Below are 14,853 nucleotides of genomic sequence, written 5' to 3'. Positions count from 1 at the left end.
TAGACTGTGACCTTGGTATATTGTTTACTCTAGAACAGAGTTCAGTATGTGATAGGGTCTGTCTAGGACCCCCTTCCCAGAGGGTCTTTAAAGGACCCTATTAAAAGCTGGTTCCAAGACACAGAGGGACAATAGTATAACAAGTATTCATGATTTCTTGTGTTAGATTGTAGAAGTGTGAAGAATATGTTTGAGAAATTCTTACTTGTAGTCATTTCTAATTTTCTTTTAAACTCTTCAGACCTCCATTCTCGATGTGGGACTATCTAAACCCATACTAGCACAGAGATGCAGTCAGTAAGTTTTGATTCCTAAGTCTGGAATATTAGGTAAGAACAAGCATTTTAAACACATTTCCCAAAAGACAATAAATTAGTATATTCATTGAATAGGCTGCTAAGAAATGATTTAATGGTTACTTCTATAGACAGCTTATTAATAAGTTTTTATTGGTTATACTTCATGTGTATGTACAAAAAACTGCTATATCATCAAAAATGAGAACTTACTCTTTATGCCTTAGAAAAAGACTTTTAAAAATACATTTTTGTATTTGTTAAAGAAATTTATAATGTATGTCATATATATTTTAAAGGGAACGGCACCTCCCCATATTTCTCTCCTCACAAACACACACATACACACACACACACCTCTTAGATCATACCATATTTTGCTAATGTCAAGAAAATACAATGAGATGAATGGCTGAGAATTATAAAGCTGCCAGTTCTTCCAGAATTAATTTGTAGACTTAACAAAATTTCAAACAAAGTCCCAATAGGAATTCTTGTTTGAAATTGACAGATGATTTTATCAGCATGCTTGGAAAAGTAAACAAATGAAAAGAACTAAGACATTTTGAAAATAAAGAACACCATTTCCTTGCCCTACCTCTTGTTTAAAACTTTATAAAGCTACTGCTATAAGCAAACCATCACAGTATCAACACAAGATTAGAAACATACTGTATAGTCCAGGAATATTCTGGTATATATGACTTACCATATATTATTATAATAGAGGAAGAATCACAAGTTAATGGCAAAGAGATTGATTGTTCAGTAAACCGTATATGAGAAATTGGTTAGAAATTTCAGAAAGAAAAAAGCATTTTAAATTGTTATCACTACCACATACAAAGATAAATCTTACTTACATTAAAGAGCTAAATCTGGAAAACTTCTCATCCTAAAAGAAAATGCAACTGAATGCGTAGTTGACTATTGAATGGAGGTCTCCTAAATCATTAAAGTAATGAAGTAAAATCATATAGAAATTATATATAAATTTGACTACATAAAATTAAGAATTACTGAACATCAAAAACCAACACAAAGTGGGAAAAATATTTACAAATAACATGATGGAGGACTGACAGTTTTAATATTTAAAGGGCTTGTACCAATTGAAAAAACAGTAAGTAAATAATGGAAGATAGGCAAAAACATTGCTGATAATTCACTAAAAAAATAGAAAGGCCACTAGACATGGAAAATTATATAGCCTAAGAATCAGAACAATTGATTCCATTTTTGTATATCAAATTAGAAAAGATATTTTAAAAGGGTATATTCAATGCTATCATGGATGTGGTAAGACAAATGCTTTCATAAGCTGCTGATGGGAGTGTAAGTTATTGTAACCCTTTGACAAATAATTTTGTTGTGTATGTTGAGAATCTTGGACTATTTATTCTCCTTGACTGCCTAGTATTTGCTTTTTTATTTCTCAGAAATCCATTTTGGGGAAATAACCATAAATATCAAAAATATATATGCATATTACAGAGTTATTTATAATAGTGAAAAACTGGAAATAACCTAAATGAACATTAGGTAAATTATAGTAAATTAGTATGTTGAGATTGTACAGCTATTGAAAACTCTTTATTAATAAGTTAAAGATATAGAAGAATGCCTATAATATATTAAGTGGGGAAAAAGGAGGCCACTAAATAGTTTATGTAGTGTGATCTCAAATATGTTGAAACACACACCCTCATACATACGTACGTGAACGACTTGAAGAGCAGACAGAAAGACTAGCAGTCCTTACCTCAGGGTGCTGGGGTTTTAGATGATTTTTATTTAGGGGGAGACTCAGGATAATTAGTGAATAGAAAAGCATTAATGGTAGTGAACCTGAAACTTAAAAAGTTGCAACATAACATATGGCAGAAGTGGCTTCTGGGGAAGAGGTAGTTCTTAGGGACAATTATTTCTGAGTTCAAATCCTGCCTTCTTCTTACTGTGTTTTTCTAGGCAAGTTACTTTATCACTCTGAGTCTCCATATGTAAGGTGGTGATAATACCTACCTCATAGGGTTGTTTATAAGATTGTAATAACATAATAAAAAGTGGCTGGCATGTGATAGTTACTTAATAAGTTTCTTATTTGTGTCCATCATGAAGCTTTCCTCAGAGACAATTTCATGACAAGATAATATGCTTGTCATAAACTGTAAACTAGGCAGTTTTCTTCTTTTAGCGTTTGAAATATTTTTGTTTAGGGTTTTCTTATGTGTTAAATTTCCATGAACGTTTTGATTAGCCTTCCTCAGAAGTGAAATAGGTAACATCTGTTTTTCTTCTTAATAAAATACCAAGTGAAAATGATGTTCTTATACTTTTACCATTATAATATTCAAATGAATTCTCCTGAAACTTAGATAATGAACAATCGTTGTTTTTCTATAGATCATTTTAAAAAGTGGGTGGAATATCAAAATTTATCTTTCATTGCTCATTCTCAGAAATTTTACTAGTACCTGAGTCTGCATAATGTAATTCAGTGGCCATAATTCTAAGTGGGCAAGCCAGTTATAAGATTTTATGATATTTCATTAAAATTTTGAGTTTTCCTAATAATCTAGATATTTCTTTAATGAAAATAACCAATTTCTAGACAAGTTATTTGTTTTTCCAATTGGAAGCCCTTGATAAATCTTAACAATTACATCTAATGGTTGAGTTATGCCCAATTTTCTGTGTAAATTAACACTCACTTTTGAATGAATATAGACATAAACCTATAACAATAATACCTCATGGTTACACAGATAGGATTTTACAATTTACAAAGATTTTTTTCCCACATAAACTAAGCTGACTCTTAAAACAACCTTGTTAAGTAGATGTAGCAGATACTATTATCCTTATTTTACAGATTTGGAAACTGAAGCCCCGAGGGCTAAGTGAAATGTCAAACATTACACTGCTAATTCTAATTCCAAGTCCAGTGCACTTTTCACTTCATCATAGCAGCTCTGTTCCCAGGCAGAAAAAGATTGAGGAATTTAGTGCCTTTAAGCTCATGTATTCTACTAGCAGAAGAGTCCTGGAGCTACCCCTTAGGTCAGAGATTGGGTTTAGAACTGTGTTTAATATGAGTTACTAATTCAACAACTTATGTTGGTATAATTGAAGCTTTAGGTTAGTAGAGCTGCTAAAAGCAAAATTCCTGAGACGTGATAGTAGACAGTGAAAGAGAAAATAGTAGAAATAGTGGAATTACCAATGCTAAAACAAAATATCTAATATACTGCAAAGATCCTGAGAGCATCCCTATATAGTAGTGTACTAAATATAATAACCGAATTATGACACTAAGTCATTTTTAAAAAGGTAAATCCTGTGCAGTACATTCAGGGTAAAAAGATATGCAAGCTACATAGTATGTTTTAGGAAGATCTACATTAAAATGGTTAATGTTGAAGAGAAGGATTTTTAAAAAAATTTTTCAGTATATTTTATTTATTTATTTATTTATTTATTTTAATTTATTTACTTTTATTTTTTGGCTGCGTTGGGTCTTCGTTGCTGCATGCGGGCTTTCTCTAGTTGCAGCGAGCGAGGGCTACTCTTCGTTGCGGTGCGCAGGCTTCTCATTATGGTGGCTTCTCTTGTTGCAGAGCACGGGCTCTAGGCACGTGGGCTTCAGTAGCTGCAGCACATGGGCTCAGTAGTTGTGGCTTGCGGGCTCTAGAGCTCAGGCTCAGTAGTTGTGGCGCACGGGCTTAGTTTCCCCGCGGCATGTGGAATCTTCCCGGACCAGGACTCCAACCTGTTTCCCCTGCATTGGCAGGCGGGTTCTTAACCACTGCGCCACCAGGGAAGTCTGAGAAGGATTCTTAAATAGTTTAGTTCCATCTATATACTTCTTTTATTTTCTTGTTTGCCTAGATTTGTCTGTTTACTGGTTTTTAAATAAGAAAATTTAAATAAATTCAACATTGAAAAAAAAAGATAAAATGGTAAATTATTATTTTATTCTAGGTTCTGTTTACAGAGGAAGATGTGAAATTCTACCTCGCAGAACTGGCCCTTGCTTTGGATCATCTGCACCGATTAGGAATTGTATATAGAGACCTGAAGCCAGAAAAGTAAAGCTATATTCTCTTTATGTATCCCTGTTACCAGTATTTCTATAACTACTTTTTTCTCCATTAAGTCTTTTAAAGATTATATGAAAATATGTGTGAATTATACAGTTATATGAAACTTACTTTAAAAAGTAATCTTCATAAGATACCCATTGATTTTAAATTAGTCATTTCAAAGTTTTCTAGTATATCAAATAGATATTGACCTCTTTTATGATGATTTTTATGTAAATGTTTTATGTAAAAATATTTTATCCCACGTTGTTGAATGTGAATTTTGATTTACAGCATTTTGCTTGATGAAATAGGACATATCAAGTTAACAGGTATGCAAATTTTCTCATTCTACCCTAAGCCTGTTTTATATTTTTTGTTATTTTAATATATATATTTGTCTAAGCCTGTTTTTTTTCCCTCTTTCTTGTTTTAATTTGCGTTTTGTTTATTTCTTTGGTGAACTAAAATTCATTTAAAGGGTGAATAAGATAACTCTCAATATGCTCTAATTGTAATACCAAAAAATTATACGGTAGAGTCACTGTCCTCATTAAGAAATGACATTTGGTTTTCTAGGTAAAATCACATCATTTTTGTTTCAGTCTAGTCTGAAAGATTTATCATAAGTAGTTATCACATTTGAAATATAGTGAATTATAAACTTCTGAACCAAGTGTTTCATAAGAGGTTCATTTTATTCTTTCTTTTGTAAAAACACATTTTATTTTACTTTATTTTGAATGTTGAGTGTTTACTGTATGTGAAACACTGCTAATTTTCACAGGACTTTTAGGCATAAAGTATCCTTATTATACCATTAAAAAAACCCCTTTAATTTTCAAATAATTATAGACTCACAATAAGTTGCAAAAATAGTACCAAGAGGTCCTGTGTACCGTCACCCAGCTTCCCCCAATGGTGACATTTTACAAAATTACAGTGCATTATCAAACCCAGGAAATTGATAGGTACAGTTACAGTTACAGTACAGACTATATACTTTACTTGGATTTCACCAGTTTTTGCACGTATTCATTTTTTTGTTTGTCTTTGTGTATATTTCCATGACATTTTATTCACACATGTAGAGTCAAATACCATCACCACAATCAATAAGCCAAACTGATCTACAACCACAAAAGAACTCTCCTGTGCTGCCCATTTATAGTCATACCCTTCCCACCTTCCCTAAATCCTGGCAACCACTTATCTGTTCTATATCTCTAAGTTTGTTATTTTGTTATTTTGTTTCTATTTTAAATAGAACTGTACAGTAGTCACACACCTGGACATTTATCCTAGAGAAATAAATACTTACATGCACACAAAAAACCTAAACATGAATTTTCATAGCAGCTCTGTTTGTAATAGCCCAAGGCTGGAAATGTCCCAAATGTCCTTCAGTGAGTGAATGGATAAACAAACTGTGATACATCTATGCAATGGAATACTACCCAGCAATAAAAAGGAAATAACTCTTGATATATGCAGCAACTTGGATGGACTCAAGGGCATTGTGCTGAATGAGCCAATCTCAAAAGGTTACTTATGTCTTAAATAGATAGTAAATTCTGTATTTAATTATCAGAATGTTAAAACAGAGATAAAATGAAGATGTGGTCTTTACAGAGAATTTTGGACCAGTACACTTTAAAGGTAAGTTGCTTTAAATTCCTAAGTATACTACTTCAATGTAAAAATAAAGTATGAAGTTGTTAACTTGAAAGCTCAAGTAAATGTGACAAAGTGCAAGTAAAGTTTAGTAAATCTTTTTTTGATTCATAGCCTGATTCTCTTTCTAATATATGAAAGAAGCAAAGCAGATTTAAAGAGATTCAAAGAGGACAAGGAAGAGAAATATGAAGAGAGAACAGTAGAGTTTTGAAATTTTATATAATACATAATTTTTATTTTACAACAATCAATCTTTAGTTGCAAAGCTAATTAGAATTTAATTCTTTTCATTTTTCTTAATAAGTTATGCCTGTTTTGTCATGGGTGAGGAAGGAAGGTGGGGAAAGAGTAGAATAAATTCTACCTATATCTCTCTTCTACATTAAGGTTAATTGGGTGAATAATGATGTCAATTTGTTTTATATTTAGTCTTATAATATGAATTCTGCTTTTACACCTTTTGGACTTAAACTGGCCGAGGAGTAAAGAGTAGTTAGAATCAATGTTAATTTCTAAGCAAGGGACACAAGGCATGTGACAGGAAGAAACTGTGATTTATATATATTTTTAAACAATTTAATCTATTTTCCTTTAAAGTGACACCAATATTTCTTTAAAGAAGGTACACAATGATAAATATTAGATAATTTACAGTTTCATGATTATAACAGAATTCAAAGTCTTGTAATGAATAATAAATTTATGGATTTAACCTCACAACATTCCAGTAAGGTTGGTTAAAGTGTGACCATTCATAGCAAGTGTTTTAAGACATTTCATTTTTTTTCATTCTTTCCTTTAATTTCTTTTTCTTTTTATTCTTCCTTTCTTTTTCTTTCTTTTCTTTTTCTTCCTTTCTTGCTTTCTTACCTGCTGTGCCTTTTTCCTCCTTCCTTCCCTTCCTTTTTTCCCTCCTTCTCTTCCTATCTCCTTCCTTCCATTTTGAATACTATCATCGAGTACTATTTGCTCGATGAACTATGGTTATTCATTTGGTTTATTTGGTGAACTATGTTATTCATTTCTATCACAGCCTGTGGAATTTGTAGAGGAAGCACAGGTCGCATTGGCATCTTCTTAGAAGCAGACAGAAAGGTTCCACAGCTGTCTCTTCCTGAGTTCAGTTTTCCTTGTTCAGGTTTGCATGCTTTGGCCAGTCTGGTAAATGTGCTGAGTCACGTGTAGTACTTTCAGTGAGCCCTTCGCGTTCTCATTTTAGGCAAAGGATCTAATTTCTCTGAGACATCAACTCAATTAACAACACAGTCCTGTAAATGAAAAGGCAGGAGAGGCCAGAACTGGGAATCTAGTGTGAGGAGAGGGTGCTATGGATGTGGAGGGTCAGGGCATTTGGACAGGGATGGGTGTAAGAGTATCACAAACCTGGGTGGGAAAGGGAATCTGGAGTCGCCAGAACCACTTCTGAGGGACATAATTCAGAAGTAGTTTTTATAAAGAGAGGGAAGATAAAATATACAGTGTCAGAAATTAAATCACACAGTACTTGAGCTGAATATTTAAGAAAAAATGTATACATAAGAAAATAGTTTTAAGTAATTTTTATGGCTATCTGAAAATTAGTCACTGAAATTACTTTTACATATAGTAGGTACTCATAAAAGTGTTGTGTTTTAGACATGCTTTTAAAATTTAAAGTCTTTAAAAGAGTCATTTAAGGAAACAAAGGTATATCTCACCCCCCCCCTGCCAAAAACCCTTTATATAGCTGATTTCTACATTTTCTTTTCAAATTAGTGGTTTGGAAAAACCACTGATTAACATATGTCTTATTTAATCTTGTACCTAACTCTTATTATTGTAAAAATTTTTGTCAGTTGATTGCTGAGCAAATTCTAGTGTTAAATGTCAGTTTTGTCAGAAATAGTACAGCAAAGGACCTTTATGGAGTGGTGTAAATCTCTGAAAGATAACAGAGGATAAGAAAATTATCTTCCCTTCTTCCTTCTCTGTGGAATGGCCAAAGAAGCCAGTGTTCTTCTCTACAAGGTATGTTGTTATATTCAGCTGAACTGACCTCAGAGACTAGGTTTCATTAAATTTAATTTTGAAATGGAATTGCAGAGTTTAAAAGCCTTAAAATGTGGAGAAAGAGCATAGTACATTGAAAAGATTTTTTAAAATTATGCTGAAAATCATAATGCATTCAGTTATTATACAAGAATAAGTAATTTTTAAATGAAAATATTGAGTGTGGTTAGAAAATCAGTTTCAAGGGGCCCTAAAATTAAGTATTAATATTGTATTTTATTTTAAAAGAGAAATATAGGGCTTATAAATTTTTCATTTATAGAATTAAGGTATAATTTACATAGAGTAAAACTCATTGTTCAGATTCTCGTGATAATGGAACTAATTTGTATCTTGACTGCATCATTGCCATTATTGTGGTTGTGATGTTGTAATATAGCTTTGTAAGATATTACCATGGGGGAGACTGGCTAAAGGGTAAACGGGATCTCTGTAGTATTTCACATAATTGCGTGTGAGTCTACAGTTGCCTCAAAATACAAAAGTTTATTTTTTAAGTTACTTTTTTGTGTATAGTTCTGCAAACTTTGACAAATGCATACAGTCAGCATCAAGATATAAAACAGTTCCCTCACCCCCCAGAATTTCCCCATTATAAGTCAATTCTCCCTTTACCCCTTGACAACCACCAATCTGCTTTCTGGCCCTATGGTTTTGCCTTTTCCACAAAATAATATAAATAGGAAGACAGTATATAGTGTTATGAATCTGGCTTTATTTATTTAGTATAGTGCATTTGAGATTCATCTATATTGTTGTGTGTATCAGTAATTTCTTTTTTTATTGCTGAGTAGTATTCCATTTTATGATGGTACCATGGTTTGTTTATCCAGTCCCCAATTAAGGGGCATTTGGGTGGTTTCCTGTTTTTGACAGTGACAAATAAAGCCACTAGAAATATTTTTGTACAGGTTTTATGTGAACATAAATTTTTATTTCACATCAGTAAATACCAAAGTGGTGGGATTGTTTGATCATATGGGAAGTGTGTGTTTAACTTAATGAGAAACCTCCAAACTGTTTTCCAAAGTGCTTGTACCATTTTGCCTACCCATCAGCAATGTATGAGAGTTCCAGTTGCTCTGCATCCGTGCCATTACTTGGTATTGTCAGTATTTTTTATTTTAGCTCTAGTAAAAGGCATAGAGTAGTATCTCATTGTGATTTTATTTTGCATTTCCCTAACAAATGATGACATTGAGCATCTTTTCATGTATTTCTTTGGAGAAGTGTCTGTTCAGGTTTTTTGTCCGTTAAAAAAATTGGATTGTTTGTTTTCTTATTACTGAATTTGAGTTTTTAAAAATATACTCTGAATACAAGTCCTTTATCTGATATGTGATTTTCAAACATTTTCTCCCAGTCTGTAGCCTCTTTTTAATTTTCTGAACAGTATATTTTGAAGAGCACTTTTTGACTTTGATAAATTCCAGTTATCAACTTTTTTCTTTTTCTTTTTTTAAATGAGTTGGGAAGTGCTCCCTCCTCCTCTGTTTTCTTTCTTTTTTTTTTTTAATATTTATTTATTTATTTATTTATTTATGGCTGTGTTGGGTCTTCGCTTCTGTGCGAGGGCTTTCTCTAGTTGTGGCAAGTGGGGGCCACTCTTCATCGCGGTGCGCGGACCTCTCACTATCGCGGCCTCTCTTGTTGTGAAGCACAAGCTCCAGACGCGCAGGCTCAGTAATTGTGGCTCACAGGCCTAGTTGCTCCGCGGCATGTGGGATCTTCCCAGACCAGGGCTCAAACCCGTGTCCCCTGCATTGGCAGGCAGATTCTCAACCACTGCGCCACCAGGGAAGCCCCAACTTTTTTCTTTTATGGATTATACTTTTTTAAAAAAATATATTTATTTTATTTATTTATTTTTGGCTGCATTGGGTCTTTGTTGCTGCACGTGGGCTTTCTCTAGTTGTGGCAAGCGGGGGCTACTCTTCGTTGCGGTGCGTGGGCTTCCATTGCAGTGGCTTCTCTTGTTGCAGAGCACGGGCTCTAGGTGCACGGGCTTCAGTAGTTGTAGCATGCAGGCTTCAGTAGTTGTGGCTCACGGGCTCTAGAGCGCAGGCTCGGTAGTTGTGGCACACAGGCTTAGTTGCTCCGCGGCATGTGGGATCTTACCGGACCAGGGCTCGAACCCGTGTCCCCTGCATTGGCAGGCGGATTCTTAACCACTGCACCACCAGGGAAGCCCTGGATTATACTTTTGATGTTGTATCTAAGAAATTTTGAATTAATGTTTGTTTATGAGGTATGGTATGAGGACAGATTTTTGTATATCAATATTCTATTATTCTGGCACCATTTGTTGAAAAGACTGACCTTTTCTCCATGGAATTGCTTTTACATCTTTGTCAGAAATCAGTTGGCTATATATAGCCAGTTCTGTTATAATGCAACACAGATGATCTTAAAAATCACTGTACTATGCATAATTGCATAGTAAAAAATATGACTTATGGAGAAAATGGAGTTAGGGGTTTAACACTAAAATATATAACCAGTGACACATTAAAGAAAGATAGGAAGCTGTTAAAAATGATGGCATTGTTTTATATGTTCTAACTGATTAAGAATAGATAAATACTACAATAAATATGATACCTTACCTTGAAAAAATCCTGAAATTTGCTTGTATAATCAGCATCAGAAAGTTTGCAGTTTGTAAGTTATTGTGAAGTAGTGGGAGGTAAATTATCTGGAATTGGGAGTTCTAATACTACAGGTGAACAGAAGTGGCTTATAACACACATGATGTGCTGAAATAGCTGGTAGATATTTGAGGTGTGTGCATGTATGTATTTCTGCTTGGCTCAGTTCAACTAGGTGCAGTTTTCTAGTGTTTCACCTATTATTTCTTGCGGGCAAAATTGCACATAAACCAAGCTGAAATTTGAAATTCATGTTATATTCGCCAAGCAAACTCTAGTGTTAAATGTCAGTTTTGTCAGAAATAGTACAGCAAAGGACGTTTGTGAAGTGGTATAAATCTCTGAAAGGTAACAGTAAGGTATCAATCGCATTGGAACAAATTTGCAGTTTTAAAACAAGCATAGCAGAGCCGACTGTATATGTCAGTCTATTCTTGGACGCTGTTTTGTTGCATTCATATATGTATGTGTGTGTGTAGCCTTTCTCCAGTACAACACTGTCTTGATTACTATAGCTTTATAGTAAGTATTGAAGTCAGGTAGTGTGAGTCCTTGAATTTTCCTTTTTTATTCAAAATTGTTTTGGCTATTCTATTTCCTTTGTCTTTTTATATAAATTTTAAATTCAGCTTGTTGATTTTTACAGAAGAAATCTTGCTGGGATTTTTATTAATGTTTCATTGACTCTGTAGATCAGTTTTGGGAGAATTGACATCTTTAACAACATTGAATCTTCCAAATCATGACCAGTATCTCTCTCCATTTACTTAGATCTACTCTGATTCCTTTCATTGATGTTTATAGTTTTCAGCATGCAGGTCTTGTATATACATACTTTGTATATTTATACCTGTGGATTTCATGAGGGTTTTTTGGTGGTGTTATAAATAGTACTTTTAAAATTTCACCTTTCAATTTTTTATTGCTAGTATATAGAAATAAGATTGATTTTTATATATCAGTACCTTTAGCTCTTTGAAGACCATAAACGAAATGGAAGTTCACCAAAGCCAAAGCAAAATTTGCTTTTCTAATATTTTAAAAAGTGCAAATTACTATCTTTTTTTGTCTTAGTCTGTTTTAAAAATTAGATCACTATGACAGTGTTGATTTAATTGTTGTCCTTTCAAAATTGTTGAATCATATTCCTGTATAGACATGAAAACATGTATTTTGAGGATGAGGTTTAACTGAGCAATTTTAAATGCTCCAAAAGAGTATTATAAAATACAAGTTGCTTTCTATTACTGGTCTCTTAATGGTAAGGAGCTTTCTTAATGGTAATCGTAGGCCATCATGAGTAGGTTTAATTCATAGTTTAGTTTCTTTTGGTATTTTCTATTTTCTGAAGATCTTCAGATATGTTTTTGTGTAATATTGTTATTATAGATTTTGGACTCAGCAAGGAATCAGTAGATCAGGAGAAGAAGGCCTACTCATTTTGTGGTACAGTGGAGTATATGGCTCCTGAAGTAGTAAATAGAAGAGGTCATTCCCAGAGTGCTGATTGGTGGTCATATGGTGTACTTATGGTAAGTAGTTTTTTTTTTTAAATTATGCCAATATACAATTAGTATTGTTTAGAATTTTAATCTGAGTGTTGGAATGTGTTAGGTGAGAATAGGGTTCTCAAGTTCATGACTGTTAAAAAACTTGATTGGCTAGCTGTTATACAATAAAAATTAGGGTTTTGGTGTTCTGATTTCTTTTAGTTGCTAGATTAAAAGGTAAATGGCAGCATTCTTTTATAAATTATTCAAATTTAAAACTTAGATAAAGGCCTACCAGATTTTAGATTTCAGAATACTGTGTTTAGTAGTTACATGGTATTTTAACTAGGTATCACAGAATTTAGCACCTTATGGTATATTATCTTATTGTCACATTTTTTCAAGCATGTCCCTAGAAAGATTGTAAACCTCTTAAGGAGAGCAATCCTGTCTTCTACTACTTATAATCTCCCACAGTATCTAGCATAATGAGCATATGGACTGACTGATTTGGTATAAGATTAAGCATAGAATTTGTAGTATTAAGTAGGGTGATAAATGAATAGCTATTGAATCAGATACAATTTGCTTTAGAAGCCTGATAATCCATTTTTGCCTATTTATCACTGAATTACCATATGATGTATCAATATATTAAGTGGCTGTTATAAGCCTGGCATTTGGTAAGGGCAGTGGGGTGGGAACAGACTAGAAGTACAATATTTGGCATTTTCCATGACCTAAGAAAGCATGCTATCTGGTTGGGGAAACAAATGGAATAGCTAAATAAACTGCCTGGAAATACGTTAGGAGTTCAGGCAAGAATTCATATAAGTTGATGTAAGAAAAGCGGAGGAGATAGAACTTAAATTAAACCCTGAAGGATGGATAAAATTCAAATAGCTGTGTGTCAAGAAGAATAGTATTGTGATAGTATTAGGAAAGACCTGGAGAACCAGTTTGACTAGAGTAGTAGCGGAGAATGAGGGTGAAGGTGGAGGAAATGAGGCTATAAGCCTATAAGGATTTGCACACAATTCTCTGGGTGGTAGGAAACTTTTGTAGGTTCTTGAACACGATGGTAATTAGAGAAAAAATGTATTTTAGGAAAATTAGCCTTGGTAGCGTTATATAAATGGATTGCAAATGGAGGAAACTAAAAGTAGGGAGACCAAGAAGTTCTCCTTAGAAGACAGTTGTTAAGATTATAGAATGAAAAAAAGGAAATCTTAAAGACATTTCAAGGGAAGAAGTGGATGACCTTAGTAACAGATTAAATGCCACAGATGAAGCAGAGGGGAAGGGTCAAAGATAGAGATACCTCTAAAACTTCAGGGGATCGAAAGAAAAGTAGTTCAATAGAAAAGAGATAGCTGGGAAGGACAGCTGATTTTGAAAGTGGGGAAAGAATTTATTTTTAACACGTTGCATAGGTTACTGTGGGTTAGTGTTTAACCCCTTGATAGTAATGAATTAGGAGAGGGCAGTGGAGAGAGCGTCAGAACCATCTGAAGACCTTAAAAAACAACAACAACAAAAAACTACCCTGCCAGCCAGCATATCGTTTATTTGAGGGGAAGGTGTGATTCCAATGTACTATCCTTCTCTTTTTCTTTTTGTTCTTGCCTTTCCACCTCTTACTCCTCCACTCTCCAGGAGAGAACCATTACTTTAGGTTTGGGGGCAGGGGACTGGAGCTTGAGAGAGATGATCCCCATACACCATACTTCCCTTCGTCTTCATTACCTTTCTATGACTCCTACCCCTATCTCTTCAGGCTCCAGTTGAGAACCATTACTTTAGATTTGGAAGGGAAAACTGGGGATTGAGAGAGATTGAAACTGGAATCAATTTGAGAGTCATCAGTCATCAGGAGAGAGTTGAATGGATAAGCTAACTAAGGTTGTAAGTTCAAATAAATGAACAGAGGACTGAGGCCAAAGCCATTATTGAATCTAAGCTTAAGATTTAAATATTAGGGGTATAAAAACATTCCTCTCTAGTGAGCTATAATGGTCTTCATTTTCAGATCTACTTTTTCTTTTAAATATGATTATTTAATGTTCTAGTTATCCGCATTTCAATTAACTCTCTTAGGGAAAATGTTTTCATTATGCTGTGTACAACTGTCTCAAATTAAAATACATATATCAGTGTGTGGTGTGTGTATCTGTGTGTATAGCTTCTTGTTTGGTTCCTTTTTTTTTTTTTTAAAGAGAGCAAAGGGAATGAGAATGATTATCTTTCTTGAGCATGTATGAATTTGAAATGGCTCAGTACTTATTTTTGCTTTTCTTTCGTTGTTAAATGTTTGCTTTAAAAGCTTATCGTTGTTTTAAAAGAAAATGCCTTGTGTCTATTTCCACATTGCTTTGGTTTGGGGAATTTAGGATTGAAAAAATGGTTGGTTACATTTGCTACAAATCACCTCTCATTTGGCCTATGTACTGTGGGGTACCAGAGGTGTATTTCCTTAAGCGACCTAGTTTTCTGGTCCTGTTTTGACCTACTATCATGTAGATCCTGCATGATTTGATGATCATGTATTACAAGTCTCATTTTTATTCCTGAAGAATTTCATTGTAAATTCTAAGTTGTACTAAGTTGACTC

At 33.7% G+C, this 14,853-nt stretch overlaps 1 protein-coding gene across 14 annotated transcripts in view; it reads left to right on the top strand.

The window, feature by feature from the left end:
- RPS6KA6 (ribosomal protein S6 kinase A6) overlaps window positions 1-14,853 on the top strand; it is a 199,663-nt gene that overhangs the window by 135,346 nt on the left and 49,464 nt on the right. For 11 of the 14 annotated variants that reach the window (XM_061177714.1, XM_061177703.1, XM_061177710.1 and 8 more), the window contains 4 exons: window positions 4,278-4,384; window positions 4,673-4,710; window positions 6,011-6,037; window positions 12,142-12,284. In XM_061177714.1, the coding sequence (XP_061033697.1) occupies window positions 4,278-4,384; window positions 4,673-4,710; window positions 6,011-6,037; window positions 12,142-12,284 (315 nt within the window). The remainder of the gene's footprint in view (window positions 1-4,277; window positions 4,385-4,672; window positions 4,711-6,010; window positions 6,038-12,141; window positions 12,285-14,853) is intronic. The other 3 variants (XM_061177704.1, XM_061177709.1, XM_061177706.1) reach the window with 1 other exon arrangement.

This window comes from Eubalaena glacialis, chromosome X (genome assembly GCF_028564815.1).
Source record: "Eubalaena glacialis isolate mEubGla1 chromosome X, mEubGla1.1.hap2.+ XY, whole genome shotgun sequence".
Taxonomy (NCBI): domain Eukaryota; kingdom Metazoa; phylum Chordata; class Mammalia; order Artiodactyla; family Balaenidae; genus Eubalaena; species Eubalaena glacialis.
Note: the sequence above shows the minus strand (reverse complement) of the source record. Positions and strands in the feature narration are given on the sequence as shown.